Source organism: Talpa europaea (genome assembly GCF_964194135.1).
Source record: "Talpa europaea genome assembly, chromosome: 15".
Taxonomy (NCBI): Eukaryota; Metazoa; Chordata; class Mammalia; order Eulipotyphla; family Talpidae; genus Talpa; species Talpa europaea.
Genome location: NC_140083.1, coordinates 54185979 through 54212471, shown reverse-complemented (window position 1 = coordinate 54212471; position 26493 = coordinate 54185979). Strand labels below are relative to the sequence as shown.

The 26493-nt window shown below is 35.0% G+C and overlaps 1 protein-coding gene across 6 annotated transcripts in view; it reads right to left on the bottom strand.

Moving 5' to 3' along the window:
• SOX5 (SRY-box transcription factor 5) overlaps positions 1 to 26493 on the bottom strand; it is a gene marked incomplete at both ends in the record, with an annotated part of 392519 nt that overhangs the window by 119716 nt on the left and 246310 nt on the right. For 4 of the 6 annotated variants that reach the window (XM_084256238.1, XM_084256239.1, XM_084256241.1 and 1 more), the window contains one exon: positions 8851 to 8971. In XM_084256238.1, the coding sequence (XP_084112364.1) occupies positions 8851 to 8971 (121 nt within the window). Of the gene's footprint in view, positions 1 to 8850; positions 8975 to 26493 lie in introns of all 6 variants that reach the window. The other 2 variants (XM_084256237.1, XM_084256240.1) reach the window with 1 other exon arrangement.

Below are 26493 nucleotides of genomic sequence, written 5' to 3'. Positions count from 1 at the left end.
TCCAGTTTTCCTGTCTGTCAGCACTTTCCACACAGATCCTTTAGTAGTTTTAATGTACAGCATCCCTCCTCTGTGTATTCAAAATCTGAGTAGCTAAGGTCCTTAGCTGTTATAACACTAAGCCTATGGTATATACAGTTGGGGTAACTCCCGCCCAAAGCTTTCTACTATAATGGCAGATTTTAGATCTTTGGAAGTTAAAATTTTTCTTAAAAAATGAAAAACAAATAATGCAAATGTCTTTAATGAAGTATACTGACTAGAATAAATAAACCCTGGAAATCTTTTCCATTATGCCACATTCTCGATCTTCAGAATGGGTATACGCAGTTAATAAATAATGATATTGCTATAGTATATAATTATACTATAAAGACACTTATGAAATAATTTAACTTCTTTAGAAATACACACAGTCATTCCATGTAATTTTTACAATCTCCTTAAGAAATGGGCAGAGAAGACATTACCATAGCTACCTAAAAGATGAAAAAGCTAAGGCACAAAGAATAAAATGACTTTTCTGAACGCACAGAATCTCAAACTGAGAATCTCAAACCAAGAATCTCAAACTGAGAATGCCAAAGTCATGTGAACTCTTAATTTTTTTTCCTGATTGAACTCATTAAGTCCATATAACTTCATCTTACAAGTCTCATTAATGCTTATTCATAGTTGATATCAGACCAACTTTGAAAGTTTTAAACTCTCTATGAACTAATTCAGAGAGCATTGGAATTTACAGGGACTCTCTCAAATGAAAATGTTCAAAAAGTTACAAATATTCTAAATTATCAAAATCTTGGAATAGAACTGGTTACAGGAAGAATTCATATGGGTCAACTGTGTTCGTACAAAAATGTTTACTGGAGCATTGTTTAAAACTACATATCCTAGGCACACTTGGATGCTTACTAGTGGAGAAAGCAAATAAAATATGGAGAAATATGATGCTTACTTTTGGGTCAAAAATTATGGAAGAATAAAGATAGCTATGATAAAATTTTATAAGTATATTATCTTTTATATAGCATTTGCCCTCATAAACATTAAATATTATATAAACAATAGCATACATATTACACTACACAGATATGCTCACATCCTACATATTGCATATGTCTGGTTATTAATAGATGCATATAATACATATTTATATGTAGGTCTGGAAAAGTATCTTATCAATTTTTACATTACCACTGGGGACTGGGATTATAGAAGTATAAGAGTGTGGGCAGAGAACTTTTAGTTTGTTTTCTAATACTTCTACTACATTGTTTCAGGTTTATGTTGTCAGTAAGTGCTGTCTTCAGTATATTAGGGGGAAAATGTGGAGCGTTATTATGATCTAAGTAGATTTTAAAAATTTCAAGTATTACTGGATAGTAAGAGTTGTCCAGTATTGCTAGTTGTTACATTAATTCAAATTAAATAATTTTTTTTTTAAAGAGGAATCCCTTCTTTTTTTTTTTTTAAGATTTATTTATTTATTTATTTATTTATTTATTTATTTATTTATTTATTTATTTATTTATACAAGCACTGGGTACAGTCAGAAGCGCGGGAGGGTGAGAGAATTCACCAGAGCCAGAGCGGGGAGCAGAGCAGGCAGAAGGACCGAAGTACACTGCTGAGGGGAGCAGCAGGTGGCAGGAGAGGTCTGCATGCCATGTGGGACCCTCCTCCGGTGGCCGGGGAACAGCCAGGAATCGAACCGGTGCTGCAGAGGCTGCGGGCAGCTTCGCAACCCAGCGCTCAACCTCTGTGCCACCAGGGAGGCCCTCAAATTAAATAATTATTGTATATCGTGGCTCATGCTTCGGGTTTGATAACCTTATGTGGGGTGAGCTGGCTGCTGAGATGAAATTCTCTATTGACTGTTGCCACACCTATACTCTGAAACATAAGAATCAGGTTAAAAAGAGAATACTAAACTGAGTTAGTCTATATTTAAATTAAAGGCATTTTTATAGTCTTTACTTTTAAAAGCAAACAAGATTTAGTTATAGTCTAATGAAATCTGAAAAACGTATTAAAGACAGGGCTTTTGCAGGGTAGAAGGGGGGCTGAATCAAATATCGATTAGTAGTAACCAGTGATCCTTCAGTTATAACTTCACAGAGCTATGATGCTTAAAATTATCTATGTTGTTTTCTAAACAATAAGACACAGTGTAACTATTATTTTTTATACTGTGACACCTTGTCAGACTTACCTCCCTTTTCTCAGTGATGACTCATAAACTCCATTTTAAACCAAGAAACATGTTTTATTGACTCAGAATCATTTTTCTCAGGAGAACTGGAGGGTGGCTTTCACCAGATAATTAAGGAATGTTATTAACATTTTTACACTCAGTTCTCCCTAGTTTTTAATCATTTAGATTTTTAAACTATCCATCTATTTCTTTCAAAAAGGAATTTAAATGATTGACTTCTAAAGTAGCAAAGCAATTTCTTTTTTTCCTTTTTTTTAAAGATTTATTTATTTATTTATTTATTTTATACAAGCACTGGGTACAGTCAGAAGCACGGGAGAGTGAGAGAATTCACCAGAGCCAGAATGGGGAATAGAACAGGCAGACTGTCCAAATACACTGCTGAGGGGAGCAGCGGCCGTGGCAGGAGAGGTCTGTCGCGCCACGTGGGACCCTCGCCTGCGGCTGAGGATCAAACCAGTGCTGCAGAGACTGCGGGCAGCTTCGTAGCCCAGCGTTCAAGCACTGCACCCCCAGGGGAGGCCCGCAAAGCAATTTCTTTAAACAATGTATATTGACAAAGTGTTATGACTAAGTCAGATTTGCCCAAAGTCAATGGTTTGGAAGACCCCAGGAGAGGGTAAGGGGAGAAACTGGTCACAATATTTCTAACACATACAAACACAGAAGTCTGAAGATATGTTACATCCTCTTCTTTCTCCTTGTTTGCAAAGACCCTATAGGATGTGATCCTGACAACACATGTTATTTACTTTGTCAGTTTGATAAAAGGATACCATATCAATGGTTTTTAGCTTGTGATTTGGTGATTGTTTCAGCACTGATTGTCAACGACCTGTGTGTCAGCTGACACAGTTAAATCAGAAATTAGCATGCAGTCTCCTGAAATGCCAGACACATAGACTTTTTGCACAAGAGAGATATAATGGGACCCACATGACACTCCCATTACACAATGAAACATGTGACATTAACTAAAAACAGGAACACATCAGCAAATATGCCTGAGGAAGTTTATGGTATTTAACTCCTAAACATTAATTTTATTGTGGTGTATGAGGAACTAATTAACTGAGAGTTTCCTTTTTTATTGGAAGCGGAAATACTGTTCAGAAAACTGATGAAGAGTAAATACAGCATATTTTAAGTTTATTAAGCTTGGCTCATCGACTTCTATTTATTTAAGCTAATCTCATAAGGCAATTAAATATCTCAATCAGTAACTTTATATGGCTATTTTATTTAGCACATTTCTGAAAAATTAATCAATGTGTTAGAATGCAAAATGAGTATGTGAATATAATTCTAGTTTCATACAGCCAAAACAGTGACTAAATATATTTTGTAAAATTACATGATCATTTCCTATGAGCTCTGATAATGGAAAATTATATTTGAAAAAGTTTAAAACTTGATTATAATGAAAACAGTTAAAGTTGTATTTTCATAAGAGAAATATTTCCATCAGAACTGTATTCTTTTTCTCTGAAAAATTTTATTTTCCTCACTCAGAAGAAGCCTCATTCAGGTGTGCACAATAAATATGAACCAAAATAGGATATAAAATGCAATTAATTTGTGGGTGTGTTTTGCTGGTACTGTACTGAATATTTATCTGTAACAGATAACCTAATATAGACAGACACAGTGCAAGGCACTGTATCTGTGGAATACTTCTTAATCTCTGTGACGAATCAGTAGAAATAGGTGCTACTAGATCATTTTATAGATGAGGAAATTGATGATCAGTAACTTGAAGGAAGATAAAGTAACTATCAATTTTTACTTGTCTATTTGAGATTGAGTTAATTAAACAAACAACTGAATACCTTATCATAAAAACAAAGGCATCAAATGGTATAGAGAGATGAACCAATTGCTTATCAATATAATATTGCACATAGCACTGTAAGTGGGAGATAAATTTTGTTATAATAATCTGTGGGCTGTGGATTGGAGTATGATCAAACAATAATTTCCAAGCATAATAGGTCATAATAATTTCTAAAATTACTACATATACTAGACTATGCCCGAAGTTTAACTTGAATTTAAGTACAGTAAGTGGCTCAATAATTTTCATGGCACTCCTAGGACCAAAGAAATAATGCTCACTTGCACCATTTTAATAAGGAGTAAGGCCCAAGCAACTAAGATAGTTTATGTGGTATCTGAGAGTTATCTCTATAGTTTTCTTGAAATTTAAAAATATCCTTTAAAGCATATCATAGCCAATTTTTAAATATCCATACAGGATATTCTGAAATCCATCACAGTAGTCTGGTACCTTAGCACAAAATCTGGGAACTGTAGTTTTAGGCCCTGTAGCTACATGATAGTTTAGGGGCTAAACTATCAAGGAATTCCTTTACAACTGTTTATTTTACTCTGTATTAGATTCTGCCCTTCCTGTCGAAATTTCTATCATATCTAGTACAATTATATTGTTAGAAATGTTACACCCAAGCAGAAAGGAAAGGGACAGTGGGAACCAGTGGAATTGCTGTGGAACTACTGGACGTGTGAGTCAAAGGAATTGGTATTGACCAAACACATGACCTTCAGCCACCTTATCTCAAAAATTTCTTTCAAGTCCAGAATGTTGGTCCAGAACCAAAATACACATTCAAAATTATTTTCAATTTTAGTGGAATTTTTTTTCTATATTAAGGAAACACAAAAGTGGTGTCTTCTCATCCACATAAAACCACTCTCCAGGTGTCAAGGGTGTTTACATTTCATCTCAAAAATATCTACTTGACATGAGCTTCAATAGCACACAGGTTGAAGTCTTTGGGAAAGATATGAGAGTTTCACTTAGGTTTTTCCAGTAGAGGAAATGTACTTTTCTTGCATTTTTCTACCATTCAAAGTATACTTCAACTGACTCATTTGTACACCCATTTAGTTTATAATTCAGAATAGGAACTTTAGTTACTTACTTTTTTAAATTTATTTCAAGTGACCATTTCATTATTACAATGAACTAATAATGCCACAAATAATAAAATTTAAAATTTATTTTGGTATTTGGAATTATGTAATATAAAATCTGGAGTGTTTTGAAAACAACTTAGTTGAAGGTTTTCATAGAAATAACAAATTAAAAATATGTATTATTTGATTAACTTCTCTCCCTGAATGAAATGGTTTCTAAACTGAGATGACTGATTCAAACCAGTGGTTCCACATGTTTATTCTCAAGTTTTTTGTATCTTAGAAGCATTCAGTTTAATAATATACCATTATTTTTACATCCTCAAAGGTTTGGAAGATTTTTTTTTGGTTTTAAGAAATAAGCAGGAAAAGTAATAACTAGATACAGATCCATGAAGAAATGTGGTTTCATTAATGGCAGATGCCAAACAGAATCTGAGATTCTAACAGCATATAACTATTTGTAAATTTATCTACACATTCATGCATAAAAACATACTATTAACATTCTTTATAGCTTCTTTTTTATCTTGTCTCTGGCTATGCTGCAATTATTTTATTCTTATATTATTAATGACACACATTTCTAGAGATTAAGAAAGTCTAAATTCCACTGTGTTCTTTAGGTCTTCCATTCCATACCATACTTTAACCATTGTCTTTCTTTTTTTTTTTTTTAAAGCTATAGTATTACAATGATTTTTTTTTTTTTAAGATTTATTTATTTATTTATACAAGCACTGGGTACAGTCAGAAGCACAGGAGGGTGAGAGAATTCACCAGAGCCAGAGCGGGGAACAGAACAGACAGACCAACAAAATACACTGCTGAGGGGAGCAGCGGGCGCAGCAGGAGAGGTCTGCATGCCATGTGGGACCCTCACCTGGCGGCCGGGGATCAAACCAGCGCTGCAGAAGCTGCGGGCAGCTTCGCAACCCAGCGCTGAACCGCTGCGCCACGTGGGAGGCCCTCGACCATTGTATTTCTTAAAGGGAAAATTTCTTTACATCTAGTTAAAAGTTCAGAAAACAAGAGATATTGACTGAATCTAAGATGATTAGACTCCCTACCTTGTGTTTTTATTTTCTCCATCTTGACAATATTCTGACATCTTTGTGAAGTTTTAGCAATTTTATTCATTTTCTCAAGACATATAGATTAAACAGGACAACTTATATCTACTTTCTATGAATGGATCTATGAAAAAGCATTTCAGCTTTTGATACCACCAAATTAGATATTTTTCAAATTTACTTGACACTCAAATCAAATGTCAAGTAATTAAATGGGCTCATCTTTTTCATTGAGAAATATATAATATCACTAAATTAAAACAATTGACAAATGGAGAAGTCAGACATAGCTGACCAGAAGAAAGGAGATGGAAAATTTGTTTCTTCGCCTGCTCCTACTCCTCTCCTGCAAAATGATTATGGAGGAAATAGTCTTGGTGGTTTATCACTTCCATACAGCTCCTTATTCAAACTGACTCAATCTGCCAGAGTGTCAACAAGGGAGGCACTTTCTATGCCATCTGTGGTGGCTGGTTTCTTCTTAGAATTCTAGAGTTGGCATGATGCAGGATTAAGCTCACCAGCAGCTTGCAGAAGCTTTGTTCTATTTTATCCCCAAGGTTACAAAATAAGTGTTATTGTTTTTAACTTTTACCACTGAAGGTTGCAAATAAAATTGCTATAGCAATTTCAAAAGGAACAAATTTGTCCAAGCCAAATTACAATTACACCGAACAAATACTGTGTACTGACTCTGCCGATGGAGGCGAGGCCAGGTGCTTCTGACCTCGCTAGGCCAACAGTCATGCTATGCTCACATGCTGCATTGTCTTCTCTTCAGCACAATATTTACTAATGGGGCTTCTTTCTACAGTTGCTTAAAATATTTCTTTTTGGGAAACAGAACTAGTCTATATGTATATATTGCAGGTACAGTCTGAGACAACTGATGCTATTTTTTCTTTCCTTTTTCACTTTAGTATCTAAGGTTACATCTGAATAGTAATTCCTCAGGAAAATGTAAATGAAACAAAAATGTCTTTACCATTAAAAAGAGGTAACTCTTAAAATGCAACTTAAAATTTTATTTTTAGAATTTAAAGTATTTATTCTATATATTCCTAATAGTAATTTTTAAATTTGGTGCTATGGGAATCAACCAAAAAAGACAAGATGATAGAGTAACTAATATTAAATTAACTATGGATCCAAAGTGAGAAGATAATTTTAAAACATAAGAAACCAAAGTTAAGATAAAGAGGAGCAAAAATAGTGTAAAACTAAAAAAAGAAAAAAAAAAAAAACTTGTGCCATACAAGTAGAATTTTTATAGTCCTGAGATCAGCTCACTTTTATCTGGGCTCTATAGTTTCAATCTACTCATTTCAAAGGCTTTGTATTTTTTTTTTTTAAATTCGAATTTCTTCAATATTATATAGAGGAAGGTTCAAAGACTAGAAATAAATGTAAAATTTCAAAACATCCTTTAACAGGAAACCGAAAACTGATTTCTCACAATATTGGATATAGCTCCTTACATGCAGTAGGTACTGAAGCATAGCAGGATGCTAATGGACAGTTTATTAGCATATAAATGAACAAAAATCCATTGAAATTTACAAAATAATATTCTATATGAATATCCAAAATGATAATATTTTGCTATTTTTTCAGTGGTGTTCTACTTTTATCAATGAAAATATTTCAAGAGACTTATTTTTTCTATATTCTTTCTGGCTGTGGTAATGAGGTTTAAGAAGGTATTCAGCATAGCAGTCTAGTCCCTCTTTGAAATTTGAGTTACTATTTTTATCTAACAGAATCTAACAGATTATGGCTATTTAGGTATTAGAAAATGAAGAAACAGATTGCTTCCAAAAGTCACAATGTACAATTTCAACTTGGGTAAAAGTGAAAGTCACAAATCATGGGACTATAAGTTAATAAGTGATATTGATGCTATAATGATGTAACTTATCACCCAGTGCAAAAGACAGCCTTGTATTGTTGACAACGAGTGACTGTTTATTCATTCACTCAATAAACAGCTGTACTGCAAATTTAGATACAATTATGAACGAGACAAAGTCGGAATCTGCCCTCATAGGGCTTACAACTGAAATGAAAGAGAAAAATATAGAAGATCCAAAGGGAGCAAGAAACAGGGAAAGTAGGTCAGGATAGCTGTCCCTGATCTCAGCTGCGGGAGGAGTTTCATAGTGCCAAGTAGAGCAAGCACTGACCAAGCAAGTCCAGAATCAAGAAAGAACAAGGTGTGATCCAAGCACGAAAGAATATGAGTGAGAAATTAGGCTGCTAACATAGGGAGGGGACTTTGGGTTTATCTTAAAGAGCAATGGAAAGTTATTGAAAAGCATGCATCCATCTTCTCTATGCAAAAACATGCATGTCAATATTGTATTCATATTTTTAAAATACACTGAAATAGAAGTTATGTAACTGACTTATAAACAGCAAATATTGGCTTTAGATGCATAGAAATAACCTAGGCACTTTTAAATACTAATACAAAACCTTTTCTGCACCTTCTGTGTATTTCCTCTTTAAAATAAAAGTGCTCTATGGGTGAGCTCATGTCTTTGTGTGGCAGTAATATGAAATTGCCCTAACTTAAAGCCATGCCCTCCACTAATTCCCAAATGAAAAAGCAATGATACTTACTACATCCAGCCTTATAGCTGAAGCCTGGAGGAAGGAGGAATCCTTGCTGGGCAGCTGCAGCCAACGTCCGTTGGTCAGGAGGAAACACGGGAATCATTAATGGCGGCAATTGACCTTGAACCTGCTGAATGTAATATAGTGAATCAAAGAGAGGAAGTTCTGATGCTCCATGCTTCCCTCCCTCCTTGCTTTACTGTATACAGTGAGATCATTTATTCAACTCAATATACTGGCACAAAAGCATGCAGGAGCACTAGGCTTGAGGTCATGCTTTGGGAATAACTGAGCTAGGAAAAATAGAGTATTTTATAGTTGTGTTACTAAATTCACTCTCTAAGCTGAAGAATAACTTCCCTTCTCGATATTCTTGACCATGACAAAAGCACCACCGCTACTTTACACTATAAGACATTTTGTATTTCATTAATGTGGTTAAAAAGGTATCCCTTATATTGAACTGAAGTTCTCCATCTTTAAATCCCATCTGCGGGATTAATTCTACCCTCTAAAATAAAACTTATTAAATTGTTTTTTTTTTTTTACATGATCAGTTATTTGAAGGCAGTTCTCGCAGTTCTCACATTCACACAAAATAATGAAAGTTTTTAATTATTGAACAACAGAGCTGGAAAAGCATGTAGAGTCTGACTTTCCCTTCTCAGTACAGGAGAGTGACGGGGGCCAAAGGAGAACTGACTTATGTAAGGACATGGGATGACAGTGTCAAAGCGAGGTCTAGAAAGCTACCCTATGAATCCTACTCTGTGCTATACTTTGGTCTTCATCTGTCTTTTAAGGAGCAATTGAACAATTCCCCAAACCACATGGTGTCTGTGTCGGTTGCCATTTTTGGAACACGTTTTAATTTGTCAGCATCATTCTCAGAGCATTGGGTTGACAATAGTAAATAATCAAGCATCAGCAGAATCAATGTCTTCTTTGAACTCAACAGCCATTTCCAGAATTATAACCTTATGCAATCTTTCCCACAGTTATGTAGAAGTTGTCATTAACTAAAATACCTATGATTTCCCCCCCCCAATTTATTTGGATCTTCTTTTTTTAAAGATTTATTTATTCATGCATATAAGAACCAGGGTACAGGCCAGATGTACGAGAGGAGGAGAGGATTCACCAGAGACAGAGTGGGGAACAGAACCGGCAGACTGAATGAAATACACTGCTGAGGGGAGCAGCAGGCGAGACAGGAGAGGTCTGCCACACCATGTGGGATTCTCACCAGCTGGCCAGAATTGAACCAGTGCTGCAGAGGCTGTGGACAGCTTTACAGCGCTGTGCTCAACCACCTGCACCACCAGGGGAGGCTCCCAATTTAGGATCTTCTTTATGAATATGATTATTGATTAGAGTTTGTCACTGACTATATAAATGAGAATTTAGGATAACACCACATGGTGCGGCAGACCTCTCCTGACTGGCCCGCCGCTCCCCTCAGCAGTGTATTTTGGTCTATCTGCCTGTTCTGTTCCCCACTCTGTCTCTGGTGAATCCTCTCACCTCCCATTCCTCTAGCCTGTACCCCAGTTCTTGTAATCATAAATAAATAAATGTTTTTTTTTAAGTAGGGGACTACATATGGAGCAAGTATATAGAAATAAGTGACCTAAAACAAGAGGTAGGTACCCCAAAACAAAACAGTATGGCATCCATTTCAGTGTGGGAAGAGGATGCAGACCAGAATAACAAGCAAAGAAACAAAAATCAAACTTGTCACACTGGTTAAGGATTATCAGTAGTTACGACAAGTTATTTATTTTACATACTACATCTTCTCTTTTCTAATAAAAGGTTGGTTATAGGATATACCATAAAGTTAATAAGGACATTTTGGAGTAAAGAAAAAACTTCAAATTAAATGACTTCAAGAATTGCAGAAACAACAGCTTCTTGTTATAGTGCACTAGTTCTCAAACTTGAATGTATATTCGAATCACTGGCAAGCTGTGACAACTTTTCAAATCTCAATTTAAATCCCAGACTAGTTAAATCCAAATCAACCAGAGGGACACCCAGCTGCCAGTTATCGCCAAAAGTCCTCTCCTGACTCCATTGTGCATCTAGTAGTGAGAAGCACTGTTCATAAGAATGCTTTCAGTCACTACCACCCCTACAATTTTGTGTTGAGTCACAAAGCACTGTCCGATATGTAAGTAGTGGGAAGGGAGACTCTGCCTCACTAGTACAAGTTTTAGTACCCAGAAGATGAAACCAGGTATTAAGCTATATTCCTTCTACAATTCCTTCTAAATGAATCTTGCATCTGTATTTGATATGCCCCTCTTGCGAAATTTTATTTTCTTTTGAAAACATTTTAATGGCTTGTTGATACTTAGAAAATAACAGCCATATTCATCAGCAAGATTGAAAAGTCTTCACAATTTGTCCCTGCCGACTTTTTTAGTTATTTCTGCTGTCCTCCTTGAGACATCCTACACCCTTCTTTCCATGGGTAATGAGAGTCCTTTGCATACTCAGTGTTTTCCATGCTTGAGTGCGTTCAAAAGTATTTTCTCCTTACTTTTGAGTGATTTCTGTTTTCCTTTTCTTTCTGGGAAAATTCTTCTTAGTTTTCAAAGGCTTTGAGGAACACCTAGTGCCTTTGCCTGTGAGCACTGCTTCTTACAGTGCCAACTTTCAGGAGAAGAAACTCTTACTTCTAACCTCATACAGCTAATATAACACTTACTGTATTGAATAATAGTCACCTGTATAGCTGAAGTCTTATTAATAACCTGTGCGTTTATTCAGGCAAGGGGCTGTGACTTATTTATTATTACAGCTCTAGAACCTAGAACGGAAGCTGATACTATAAGTATTGACAATTTATAATTTAAAAAAAAGAAATGAAACAGTCCCACCTTTCTAACACACCTATTGTACCTATTCCAAATGTCCACAAAAGACCTGTGGGTCACAAAGTTACTTAATAACCAGGAAGGAATCCAATTTCACCACAGAAGAATGGCAACATAAAACACAAACTGCTTTGTGATCTTATTCTTAAGCTTCAGCTATGATGTAACACTTTTATTTTTGAATCATGTATGCATGAAGAAATGAAAAAGCAATCCAGAAATATTAAAAATTTATTATGTATTTCTATAATGGACAGTTATACCTGCTTACTATATTCTAGTATCATGATGTTTTTAATTGTTAGTTTTATAATTTGTGTTAAGAATAGGTAAAGTAAGTACTCTGTAATTGCTATTTTAAATTATTTACTGGGTTGTTTTACATTTATTTTTCCACATTAATTTTAGGATGTGGAATTTCTATCTAAATGCAATAACGTGATGGCATGATGGCTCAGAGAAGGACTATCTTTCAAAGTTATGTCTTCATTTGCTTTATATCATTCTTGTAGTTTTCCTGGTAATTTTATTTCTAAAGTTTTTAAAAATTATTTTTATTATAACTGTAAAGGAACGATTTCTTGTTATATTGTCTGATAGTGTGGCAGTATTCATCCAAAATTTCATTTATATTCTAAACATTTATAATAATGTCTCAGTAAAAATTTTTAGTAGCTTTAAAAGTTCATTGCATCAATCTGTGGGTAAAGAAATAAAGTACATTGCAGTGAATTCTGGTGCTTTTAAAAATCTGTGTATCCAAACTTTTGCTATGTGATCACTGCGATGCACTGTGCATGAGTAATATACTTTTTTCTAGAATCTACATTTTCTAAGGTCCATGAATATAGAATAACACAAATTTTTAATTCTGAGAAAGGATCTTAGGGGTATCCTGTGTGGTTAAACCATATATGCAAGTAGCAACATACTTTATTATTTTTTTTAAGATTTATTTATTTATTTATACAAGCACTGGGTACAGTCAGAAGCGTGGGAGGGTGAGAGAATTCACCAGTGCCAGAGAGGGGAACAGAACAGGCAGACTGATGAAGTACACTGCTAAGGGGAGCAGCGGGCACAGCAGGAGAGGTCTGAGCGCCATGTGGGACCCTTGCCGGCAGCTGGGATTGAACTGGCATTGCAGAAGCTGCGGGCAGCTTCGCAGCCCAGCAGTCAACCGCTGCACCACCAGGGAGGCCCTGGAACATACTTTAAAATACAGTTTATGGTGACTACTTGCAGATTCTGCACCTACAAATTTATATATTACTAAAACTTGTACAGCAAAGTAAATACTAATATCACTTGCACAACCATTTGCAGACATAAGCAAACTGGTAAGAAATGTTGGTGGTGGTTTCATTGCTCAAAATGGATAATGAATACATAATAAATATTAATAACATGTCTGAACAAAAGCACAAATAAAGCAAGGTTATGCACTGACTGATAGATGGAAATGGTATAACCAGAGGTTCATAGCAATGTAACTGAACTTTTCCCAGGAGCGAACATTCCATATTTGCTAATTCAGTATTTGTGGCAACTAGGGAAAACATAATGAGTGCAAGTAATGAGCACCAACTCTATGATAGCCATTTCTAAACTAATTTTCAGTCCACTGTTGTTGAAATCTATCCATTCTTTGGTATAAAAGGACATGCTAGCATCAAAACAGTATAATTTTTCTGGACAAATACTAAAATGACTATAATTTGTTAAAGGATTACTAATTTGTTCTTATACATTTGCCAGTTTTGAATGTTTCCAAATCCTATTCACCATTAATTTCATTTATTTTCTTTCTTTAATGTATGAAATTCTCAATTAAGGTTTAAAATGTATGACATTCATGATTAAATTTCAATTAAATATTTTTGTCACAAAATCTAGTCTTTTTAGCAAGGGGGAGGGTGTTATAAGTAGAATAACTCATAATAAATTTAAATGACTACTACTTATTTTTTAACTTTAAGATAAAATAGTTTTATAAGTTTGTATAATTCTATCACATAGATTCTGCATAATATTGCCCACTAACATTATATATATTCAACACAAACTAATCATACAGCACACTTAGAAAAATGACATATAAAAGTTCATCAATTATTCACTGTTAAATATTTTTTTATTTTTTATATTCTATTGAGATACTCTTCAATGATTGGAACCCATATATCTAATGACTGAAACCAATATATCGGGTAGATGTTTGAGATTATTAATTTGGCTTCCAATCCATGAGACTATTTATTAGCTTACTCATTCAGTCAACTTTTTTTGCTGAACAGAATATGCACTTTTTGGTAACTAGGGATTCAAAGATGAATTCACATCTAATGTCTGCTCCCTAGGAGCCCTGAGTCTCACTGGACAGATGAACAGATAATTATAATAAACTGTCATTAATTTGACATAGGGGCCTGTAGGGGCTACTATGGAAGCACAGACAAGAGACTCCTAACATAACCAGGAGAAGTGAAGGCAGGCCCCTTGGAGGTAGGCAGAATAGATGGAAAGTCTAATTGGACAGGCAGGTCCAATTGCCTGCTAGTCACAGGCAAAGAAACTGAAGTGTGAAAAAGATATCCAAGCAGACGGGGAGACATGAGCTAAAAAATAGGGGCAGAAAATCGTGTGAGGGAAACACCACCAGCAGCCAAGAATAGCAAAAACTAAAGAAGGAACCAGTGGTGTGAGGTCTGCTTGTATCAGTTTGCATATAAGAGTAAAAAACTTGAACTTCAAAATTGAGGGCAAGTATAAAGATACAAGACACAGACAGAAGGTTAAAAAAGACAATGAGGGACCTCCATGGTGGAGCAGGTGGTTAAGCACCGCACCATGAAGCTGTCCGCAGCCTCTACAGTGCAGGTTCGACCCCGGGGAGAAACCCACATGGCGCAGCTGACCTCTCCTGTCTCGCCCGCTGCTACCCTCAGCAGTGTATTTCATCAGTCTGCCTGTTCTGTTCCCCACTCTGTCTCTGTTGAATCCTCTCCTCCTCTCGTACATCTGGCCTGTACCCTGGTTCTTGTATAAATAAATAAATCTTTAAAAAAAGAGAGAGAGAGACAACGAGGTAACAGATCATGAGGTCTTGATCAGTAACAGGAGGGATATGAGAAAGAATAAAAAAAAATCAACACATATTTAAAAAAAAAGATAAATGAGAAATGTTGATGGCGAGGATATGAATGTGTGAATAAACGAAAATTTCTGTGCCTATACATATATTTATATATAGCATTTATATATAAGATATCTATATATATCATATACAGAATAAAAGATGATAACTCTCAGGTGTCTAGTTTCTGTACATTTATAGGGGTATAAAAGAATCAAAAAAAAAAGACAGAGGGATAATGACAATTTTCAAGAAGAGATGACAAGGATAGCTTGGAAAACGGTATGTTTGATGTACTGAAATGGTGTTCCACTGGAGATACCTCACTAGCAGATGGATATTCAACTCTAAAGCCAGAGCTCTTGAGAGGTTATTGTCTGGGGAGTCATTCATTGATGAAAGTGATTTAGATAATATGGTCTGAAGGACAAAGAGAGAAGGCAACTTTATATATCATCTGGTTATTACAACAACAATTCAATGGCGCACAGAGGAAGAGGAGTCTATGAACAGACAGAGGAGAATAAAGAAAATAAGAGTGGTGTTGGAAAAACCAGCAGAATCCCAAGATTGAGGTAGGGTGGGTAGTGAAAACTATAACCAAAGGAGTATTTTAGAAAAAGAAAAAAAATATCTCCTAGGATCATTAATTAGAAGAGAGTTATAGGTCTAAAAAAATATCATGAGAACAGAGAATAGAAACCATCTTTCAAAATGAAAGTTGAGGACTGAATGACAGGCAAGAAAGGGAAGATAGTAAAGGCAAATAGAAGTAGGAGACATTTTAAATATGGGGAAAAGAGAGAAATTCGCCAGTGGACCAATTTCCAGAGCAGTCTAAAAGTCAAGGCAAAGGTATAGGAATTAATTTGAAATGGAAATGACATCTCACACTCTGAGTCCCAAGGAATGAAATGCTGTAAGTGGATATTAGGCAGACATGGACAGTACAGCAAATCCAGCCCGGTGGTAAATTTTTCTCAGTGGTGAAGACAAGGTTGTATCCTGAAAATGAGAATTTGGGATGGAGAAGGGTAGTTTGGCAATGTTAAGTAAAATTTGTGAGAAATGAAAAAGACCATGAACAATCAAAGAGAGTGATAGAATATGCCAAGACCTTTGGAGAGACCATCTGAACTATGATGCTGTCAGTCTTCCTGTTTTTGTGATGTTTGTCAGAGTGCGTGGCCACTATGGTTGAGGATCAAAGAAAATGAATCTCACATTCCAGCTGGGGAAGGGGAAGGGAGGTGCAGACTGGGCAAGTAAGGGTTAAGTGAAAGTCAACGTGGCTTTGGACAACAGTGGGCTTTCAGCTTTTCTCCAGGAACAGAGGCCTGGAAGGCTGGATGAGAGTGGGGTGGGGAGTCAGGGCTTAAAGAATTGGAGCGACTCCCTGATACAGAGAAGCAGTGTGAGATTGCAGACAACATAAGGAGGCAGATGTGTTTAAACTACATACACACATGTTAAAATGAAAGGCGATGAGATGATTTAAGTCAGCACAATTACGCATAAGCTGTAAAATCTAAAACTTTTCAAACGTTCCTCAAGAGTTTAGTTGATTGAGCGCTATAGTGTTTAAGCAGCGTCTTCCTGAGGGATCAGTTCACCTACAAATGGAACTCAGCCACCTTTGCGGGTAGCTGAGCGGCTGTTTAGAAGCACACAGCAATCCTACACAGCAGTTTCTGAGAAAATGAAAAATATAATATTCAAATGAGATTACAAGAGGGATTTACGTAGGCAGGATATAATTACCCCAGTGGAGTAACCAGGATAACAGAGCTGGGTTTCTACCGTGAGCAAGAAGAGTTGTGGGATCTTCAATGACCACTAAGAGTCCGTAATTTTTCATTTCATAGAACAGAGTCGATTTGTCACTTCATTCTACCCAAAGCAATGGTCTTTAGGAAAAAGAAACAACAACAAAAACACTAAAATTAAGAATAAAGGCATCAATTTATCTTCCAATTAATCTACTAGGAAGACTAAAGAAAATCTCACTGGCGAGGGAGGAACACAGAAACACCGCTAACATTGCAATCTCTCTTTCTCACTTCCCAACAGTCACACTGGAGTTGTATCACCTCTAATTTCATTTGATTCAAGACAAAGACAAAGTAGCCATATTCTTGTTGAACAAAAATGAACAGCCATGTGGATTTTTTACATAGTACTCTTCTTCGGCAAAAAGCCACAGAACTTTTTTTAAAAATCGTTTCCAAGGATGAAAGTGACTTTGCCAAGCAAAGTGGCTTCAAAACAGGCCTCAAAAATACTAATAGAAAGACAGATGGTTCTACTAGGAGCTTGGCTGCCAAAATGGAAAAAAAAAAAGTAGAAAAAAAGAGTGATGCTATTGAAGCTGACTGCAAAGTTATCTGATGACTACAAATACTTTTGTCCCATTGCAAGTGCTAACTCTGCCTCCAGGGCTGATACAGCCAAAATACTAACTTCCCCACATCCGATCCCCTGTACTCCCACCCTTCTAAATAAAACCTGCCAGTGCCAAGCCCCACAAAGCAGCACAAGCGTGCACTTGATTCTGACTGACTGTTGTGCAGAAACAAAATATTGCATTGAAGAACTCCTATTTAGGAATAGACCCACAATGAAAATTGCCTTTCTTTTCAAAACTGCCTGTCACATTTTCTCTCTCTAATTCCCCTTTTTCTTCTCCTCTTGTCACCAAAGGGCCCCTGGGCCCATAAGTTTAGATGATACAAATCCAATTTGTATAAAGAAAGCAAGATGCAGCACCACAGAGAGGTAGAGATAGTTTGCAAGCATAGAGAAATAATCCAGTCAAGCCACAGTGCAATTTTCTTTCCAAACTACTACTACAATAATACCTCTACTTTATTTCCTTTAGGGCAACTGTCATTTCTTTTTAACCAGATTGCTGCTAGATATAATAGAAACTGAAATATTAGATGGTCACTGACTCTTCCTTTCAATGGCTCATTTCACTATTGTATTTTTACTTTTGCCTGATGTGTTTATTGTTGGCATTGTTACTAGGATACAACCACTTTCAAAAGCTATAGAATTAAGACCTCTGTCACTTTCTTAATACTACGCAGGTTTGATTTAAATATTCTTCTTGTCTAGTAGTGCCCTTTATTTATTTTCAAAACTCAAGTATTACACCCTTATATAGCACCATCCTTATATATATTAAACTCATGTCAACCAAAATGATGATATTTATCATAAATACAATATATACTTAAACAAAGTGTATTTGCTGACTTCAGGAAAATTCTCTATATTAAAAGTTGATAATAACAGAAACTTAAGGGCGGCAAATAAATGATGTCAAATAATAAAGCAATTGTGAAAGACTGGAAAAATACAGCTATTTGCCAAGGAAAATATTGAGTGAAAGAATTTTTAAAGACAATGATTCACATATCTCAAACAATACATTAGTTAAGATGAAGTTATCATCTATTTAAAAAGTGAGTATTTTTCATAACTTACTAATTTCTACTTGACAAAACCAAATTATTTTGAATTCATCTTCTATATGTTTCCTCAAATACATTTGACTACATATTAATAATATTTTCTAAAAACAAAACAGCCTATTTCATAGGAATATCCATGTTTTCAATAAACAGAAACAGAATCGAGCTTTGTAAGTACTAATACAATCTTGTTTTATATCTTAACATTATTATGTCCACTGTCATTTTTATGCAAATGAAAGACAACATAAAATATAATGGTCAACATAAAATACAACATATTTTTCAATTGTATTTCTCAGGAGCCTGTGATTTGAAAACTTAATAAAATTCACCATTTTTGATTCATGATATTCTCATCAACTTAACAGATTATCTGCTTTTCTTCATGTCATATAAATCTTAGTTAAAATAAGTTCTTTAAAATACTCTACCTCAAAAAATGTTCTCTGATGGGGAAGGTTAAATTGGAAGTGACTACCAATGGTACTGAGTTTCTTTCTGGAGTGATGGAAATGTTCTGGAATTTGGAAGTAGTGATGGTTACAAAACACTGTGAATACAGTAAAAACCACTGAATTGGATACTTTGAAAGGGTAAAGTTTATGTATAAGAGTTAGAGTTCAATTGAAAAACAAACAAAGTAGAAACTAATAAAGAAAGATTACCTCCAACATGTACATGACTTCATTATAAGTACTTGCATATATACTTGTTCATTTACAATTTTATGCAGCATATTAGAGATCAGTAGACCAGGTGTTGTCATTTACAATTTCATTAATGAGGAAAAGTGACAGGAAATCAAACAGTGGAGACTTATACAACAGAACATCACACACTACTGCATATAAAAGTAGAAGGGCATGTAACACAGAAATTGCTCTTCTGTGTTAACTGTATGATATACCTTATTTATCTTTAAGATGTTAAATGCTAAGATGCTATTGCCTATTTAATAGAATAGAAAATAGGGAAACATTCTTTGATATTTGACTGAGACTGAAAATAAAATGTGAATTTTTCAATCTACTCTTCACTAAAAGTATTTTTTAAAAAAGATTTATTTATTTATACAAACACTGGGTACAGTCAGAAGCGCGGGAGGATGAGAGAATTCACCAGAGCCAGAGCGGGGAACAGAACAGGCAGAAGGACTGAAGTACACTGCTGAGGGGAGCAGCAGGCAGCAGGAGAGGTCTGTGTGCCATGTGGGACCCTCGCCTGGTGGCCGGGGATCAAACTGGCACTGCAGAGGCTGTGGGCAGCTTTGCAACCCAGCGCTCAACCACTGCGCCACCGGGGAGGCCCCTTCACTAAAAGTATTTAATAGTAACGTTTAATTTAAAATCCCCTGAGAGCACTACCAGTTACTTTGACCTGTATTAGTTTATCTCTTGCTGAAATATTAAACCAATAATATTTATTCTATGCAAAGCGCATAAGACTGTAAAATCTTTTAACATGTTTATTTCTTGTCCATGTTATCTTACACTTGCTCTCAAGATTTATGAATCTTTCTGGACAAGACACCTTTTGTTCTTTGACCTGATGTCAAGCTGGAGACGAGGAGGTGTAGTGGAAACTTCCTCTGACATAGTCTCAAGCACTGCTTTTCCTTAAAACCCAGTGTAAGCATCATTGCCTTTATGAAGATGACTCAAACCCTCTAAGAGATTACATTCATTCACTTACTGAGTCCCTGCTTTGTGCTAGAGTGTCTAGGAGCACCACAGTAAGACAGACAAGTATATGAAAAAATGAAAGCAAGAGCAGAGGAAAAAATTCTGGGGTATAGGCTACAAGCTTAAATGAGGAATGAATGGTAACATCAGAATAAAGGCTTGGACTAAGTGACACAATACACCTCTCAGGTATCGGGGGGAAGTGTTCCAGAAAAATGGAAAAAGGAGATGCTGAAAGTCAAAGGTGAGAGTGTATATGTTGTGTTTAACAAAAAATGTTTCCTTTTCCAGTCTATGCTCCATGTAACTCCCCCATTAGGTTGAAAGCACTTGTGTGGATCTCCAAGGTAGGGTAAGCCACACTAGTACCATGGCATCCAGCTCAATGTCTAGCACACAGGAGATGCTCAGTATGTGTCAACAGAACTATGTAAAATATTATTCACTTTGGAAAAGTCTACTCATGTTTTAGCTTTAGTTTTATCTCATAAGAGTAACTAGTTTATTAGTGCACTCTTTTTAGGAATTCCCTAGGCATTATTTCATTTTCATTCAGGAGTCAAGAATTTCCCTCAAAGTATGCTGAATATCTGATGCTCTTTTCTTACCACCAACCTATTATTTTCCTTAGCTGCTAGTTTTAGTGTCAATTATGCTCACAGTTAGATTTTGTGTTCTTCCTAATTCCTCAGGAGATGAGAGAGAAATTAGAACTCTGATGTGTCCTTGTTGAAGTAACCCAGGAACTGCAGGTAGGTATTTTTTTTTTAATGGCAAAAGTTCAAATGCACAAATAGAAGAGAAACTAAGTTCAATTGTGAGACATCATGTGTCACTAAATACACTTGAAAATTTTATCTTGGCTATCAGCAGTACAGAAGTTAACACAACTTAAAAATATAGAAACAGAGATCATAGAGCTTAATTTGTAGACATGACCTTGGCATATGCTAAAAAAATCTCTTAACTAAAAATTCAAGTAAATAGCTGCATCCTTAAAATAGGTACATTATTCTTATTTTAAGAAAATATCACTAGACTGCATACTTTTTCTTGTGTTCAGATTTGTTCCAGTAGTTTTTAGCTAGCAGGTACTAGATAGTTGAGAAACTGCTTGTATATGGGGATTTGTAATCTGTAGCATGCAGAGTGCGGAGTCAGAAAAGACAAATGTTACATATGTGGGAAGAAACCTTGATGTCTGTGCTCCTGCAAATGAAAGCAAAAATAAAATTTCAAGTAGCTCCCCAAATACAACCTTATCAGGGGCAAGTCAGTGTCTAGCTCCATCCCTTAGGATGTGAAAAATACGTGCTGTCTAAGTACTCTTGGGTGCAGCCTGGAGGTCTCTGCTGGGACTTGGTTCTCAGATACTGGTCGAGTTCTGCTACAGTTGAGGACTCTAGTGGTAAGCCTCTCACTAGAACATTTGTCAAAATAAAATGTGTGAATTTACCAGGAAGGGCAAGGTAAATGTATCTTACGATGAAAATTAACTGGCTAATCCTTTCAACAAATATCGTTCATAGAATCAAAAAATTATTAATCTCATCAAAAAGGAATACTGTACAATATACTATGATATACACATTATATAATAGAAATTGTATATTTCTTGGAATAATCTAGGTAAATATGTCTAATTTTACTAGTTAACTAAATTTAACTGATGCCTCTGAGCAAAAAAACACTGTAACTTCTATACACATAATGACAATGTTTAAGCTAGGATGACTCTCCAATACTATGGGCACTTAGCAAAATTCATAGACTGCTTTCTTGATCAGAAATCATTTTTTCTTAGTCATTAAAACTATCACAATTCTAACTTAATAGGGTATTTCATTAAATGAAAAGAGAACTCACTACAGGAATTCTTTCCATCTGCTTGCCATTTATCACAAATATTTGATAGATGGTTGCTAATGGTCCTGATTGTTTTACTAAGTCTCTCATGAAACAATTTTTTATTCATATTGACCTTTGCACAATTTTCACTCATCCAAATTCACAAAAACTATGATATAGATTCTTCTGTAACCCCCATTTTACAGATGAAGAAACTAAGGCAGCATGAGAGCAGATAGATATCAAGTAAAATAGTTGGAATTCAAATCTAGGTGCGCTACAAACTAGGCTTTTAACAAAGAGGTTTCATAGTCACTTTATTTTTTTTAAAGATTATTTATGCGTACAAGAGCTGGCGTGTAGGCCAGAGTTGTGGGGGTTGAGAGGATTCACCAGAGACAGAGTGGGGAACAGAATAGGCAGATTGACAGCGATACACTACAGAGGGGAGCAGCTGGAGAGACAGGAGAGGTCTGCTGTGTCATGTGGGTTAGCTCCCTGGCCAGAGATCAAACTCGTGCTGCAGTGGCTGCTGATAGCTTCATGACTTAACTCCCTGTGCCACCAGGGAGGCCCTATATATAGTCACTTTAGTAAAGGACATAATATTTCAAAATAAGTCTCAACAGAGCAAAATAAATCACAACTTGTATGAAAAATTTTTAAATGACAAAAAAATGACAAAAATTTTGACTTCCAGCTTGAAAATGATTATTTCAAATGCAAAATTTTAAGTAGAGGGAAAACCATTAAATATTGGACATTCTAGAAACCCCTGCTGCCACAAATCAAGTAGATTCTGATTATATAACAGTCAACATAATTTATGATGCAGAGACTCAGAAGTTAGACATGGGCAAAAGGAAAACCAGAAAGTAGGTGGGAAAGGTTTATCATCATGGCAAATCTTGGAAAGGGTACCTGGAAACCAGAAGGAAGTCTTGGGTCCCTTAAAAAGCTGCATTTCAGACTTCTGCACTAATCCAGAAGAGTAAGTCAGGGAATATACCATTAGCAAAATGTGAATTTAAGAAGAAAATATTGCAATTAAGACAAACATTCCAGGATGTTTCTATAACAGTTTGGCAGAAAGCCACTGATTTATGGCAATGATGATGATGACAACTAATACTAACTGCCTACAGCAGACCTGATATCCTCCCAGATTCTCACAAAACCATAGCTAAAAAAAAAGTATATTTTAAAATTCCTAGTTTACATTCTATTATTAAGAAATACTGATAAGAATGTACCTCCTTTAGATGCCTCCCTGGTGGCACAAGGGGTTAAGTCGCAGCACTACGAAGCTATCACCAGACATTGTAGCATGAGTTCGATCCCAGGCCAGGGAGCAACCCACATGGCACAGCAGACATCTCCTGGCTCGCCCACTGGTCCCCTCAGCAGTGTATTTCAGTAGATGTGCTTATTTTGTTCCCCACTCTGTCTCTGGTGAATCCTCTCAACTCCACACTTCTGGCCTATACCCCAGCTCTTGTATGCATAAATAAATAAAATAAATCTTAAAAAATAATGTGCCTCTTTTATTGAACTACAGATGTCAAGCCACTTGGGCCTGGGATTCAAGTCAAACTTCCTAAGTGATCAGTGAAACCCTAAGCTACAAAAATGAATATAAGTAGTCTGTTGTTTGTATTGCCTCCTGGAAACTCCCAGAATAACACATCCCAATATATTAACTTCACCAATTAGATACTCTATTTCTTAGGGATTAACGTCAGCCAAACATAAAGTTACATTAAAAATTAAACAAATAGGGCCTCCCTGGTGGCGCAGCGATTGAGTGCTGGGTTGCGAGGCTGTCCACAGCCTCTGCAGCGCCGGTTTGCTCCCCGGCCACCGGCTGAGGGTCCCACATGGCATGCAGGCCTCTCCTGACGCCCGCTGTTCCCCTTAGCAATATGTCACTCTGCCTATTCTGCTCTCCGCTCTGGCTCTGGTGAATTCTCTCACCCTCCGGCGCCTCTGACTGTACCCAGTGCTTGTATAAATAAATAAATAAATCTTTAAAAAAAAAAAAATTAAACAAATATACGAAGAAATGTCCAGCATACCAGAATCAAGCAGCAACAGATATAGATATCCAAAGACATCAAAGTACTGGATTTTCAAAAGAGTAACAGTATGCTTAAAAGGCTTCCTTATGTAAAAGATGGAGTAAAAATTAGTAACAAACATAAAAATGATCAAATATGTTCAAAGAAGTTTTTTTAAATAATTGAACACAATTTTGAGAAATAAAAATAACTAAAATCTAAAAATCATATATACATAGACTGGGAACTAGATACAAGTGATGAGAGAAATCTTTAATTGTATAAGCGAGAAAGGAAACAGCCATGTTTCAGTCCACAGAGGAAAGGAAATGGGAAATATGAGAGAGTGGTTAAGTATAATCAAGGCTAAGATGAGATGATCCACAAATGCTTAGTCAAAATTGTAGGAGAGGATAGGAAAAAAATAAAATAGAGGTAATATTCTAAAAATTAGTGGTTGAGTTTTCTGAATTTGAAAGATATAGGTACACAGATATAACAGGCAAAATACAAATAATCAGAATAAATGAAAAGAAAATATTACTTAATACTATGTAATTAATTTGCAAAAAATGTAAAGTATTAAGAGCAGCCAGATAGAAGTCATTAACCAAGGAATGACAAAAAAAGTAACTCTCAACTTCAAAGCATTTTCCTAGTAAACCTTTTGAAGAATAAATGCAAAACAAAGCCTTTTTTTCCCTCAGTCTACCACAAATTCCTTCACTAAAGGACTGCTAAAGAATGTTTTTCAGAAAGAAAGGAAGGAAGGAACCTTAGAAAGAAGAGTGAAGAAATTGGCGGACATGTGAGTAAATAAAAGTTAACTTTGTTTAATAAATATGAAATCGTATATTTGAATTTAAAGAGGGCTAAATACTACATGTAAAACAGGAGAGAAATAGTCATATATTTTCTATATTTCTCTTGTCAATTTTATATTCTCTTACTATAAGCACATACTTAATTTTCAAATGTGACCATTAAGAAAATAGTCAAGATAGATATTGTCAAAACTAATGAAGAGAAAAAAATGACATGAAACTAATATAGTATGTAAAAAATAAAAAAGGAAATATATATACACACACCTACTAAAATGTGATATAACTATAAAGCATGAATAAAATGATAGACTTAAGTTTAATAACAAAAAATATAGGTGGACTAAGTTCAGAAGTTAAAAAACACTGATCAACAGATTAAAATTTTAAGGGAATTCAGCTATATCTAGTTTATAAAAGATGTACTTAATCATAATGACAAATTAATTGAAAAAGAATGGAAGAAGCTACATTAGATACATAGTTACAACAAAAAAGGCTATTTTAGTATCAGACAAAACAGATTTTAACACGAAAAAATATTATTGTGCATAGAGTTTCAGAAATATCAATGAAAGTTTCAATCAGGAAGATACAGTTCTAAAGTTACATGCAAACACAAATCTCATAATTTATGAAGTAAAACAGAGAGTTACAAGAAGAAATGATTAAACACTCATTATGGGCCATTTTTAACACAACTTTCTTAATTACAAATGGCTCAAGTAGGAAAAAATTCAGTAAATATACAGGTAATTTTTATAACACAATCAGAAAGCTTAATCTAATAGACATATTTAAAACTCTGCACTCAATCATTATGAAATGCAAATACATTCAAGACAAACAGAATGTTGATAAAAACTGTCCACACACCAAGCCATAAAACAAGACTCCACAGATTTCAGAGACTAATACTGTGCAAAACTATGATGACTGTTTTTAGATGTAGGAAAATGTTAGTTTTTAAAAATAGACTCTAAAAATAACAAATTTCTTTTTTCAGTAGATGATTTTGCATAACTTCAGATTTATAAGGTGTATTTCACAAGAGACTTTAACATTTACCTGTGAATCAAGTGTATGTTTTTATAAAAGATGCACTTTGATTATTGAAATATGATCTTTATTTTCTAAATTTGCTTTACCATTGACAAGTGGGATCATTAAAATTGCTATGTTTGTTCTAATTAGTATGTGGGTGGTTGGCAGGAATTAGAGGTTATTTAAACTCATGTAGTGGTTAGCAATTCAAAACTTCTACAGTTTGAAGATTGCACTGTTGGGGAAAACAATTAAGAGAAATAAATTTAATGTCATTATGTTTTTTAAAAATGTCATCACACACAAAGCTTTTAAAAAAGCTGAACATGTATTTTAAGTTCTCTGTACGTTTTGTTCATTGTAATAGTAAAAAAGACTAAAAAAACACTTCAGAATTTTGAGAAAACATAAGTGTAATATCTGTACATGTTTCCCAAAAATTTTAAGAAAAGCTTAGAAACAAAATATTAGTAAAAGATGATCTAATCTCATAAAATAAAACATCATTTAACACATTGAGTATAGACTTTGATAAAGTTGAAATCTAAAATTCCCACTAAATTCCCATTTTTTAAATGACATACTTTTTTCAAAAGAATAAAAATATATATAACATGGGCAAAAACTACAATAGCATATTTTGACATATACATATATATATACTTATACAATAACATATTTTCATATATACTTATGT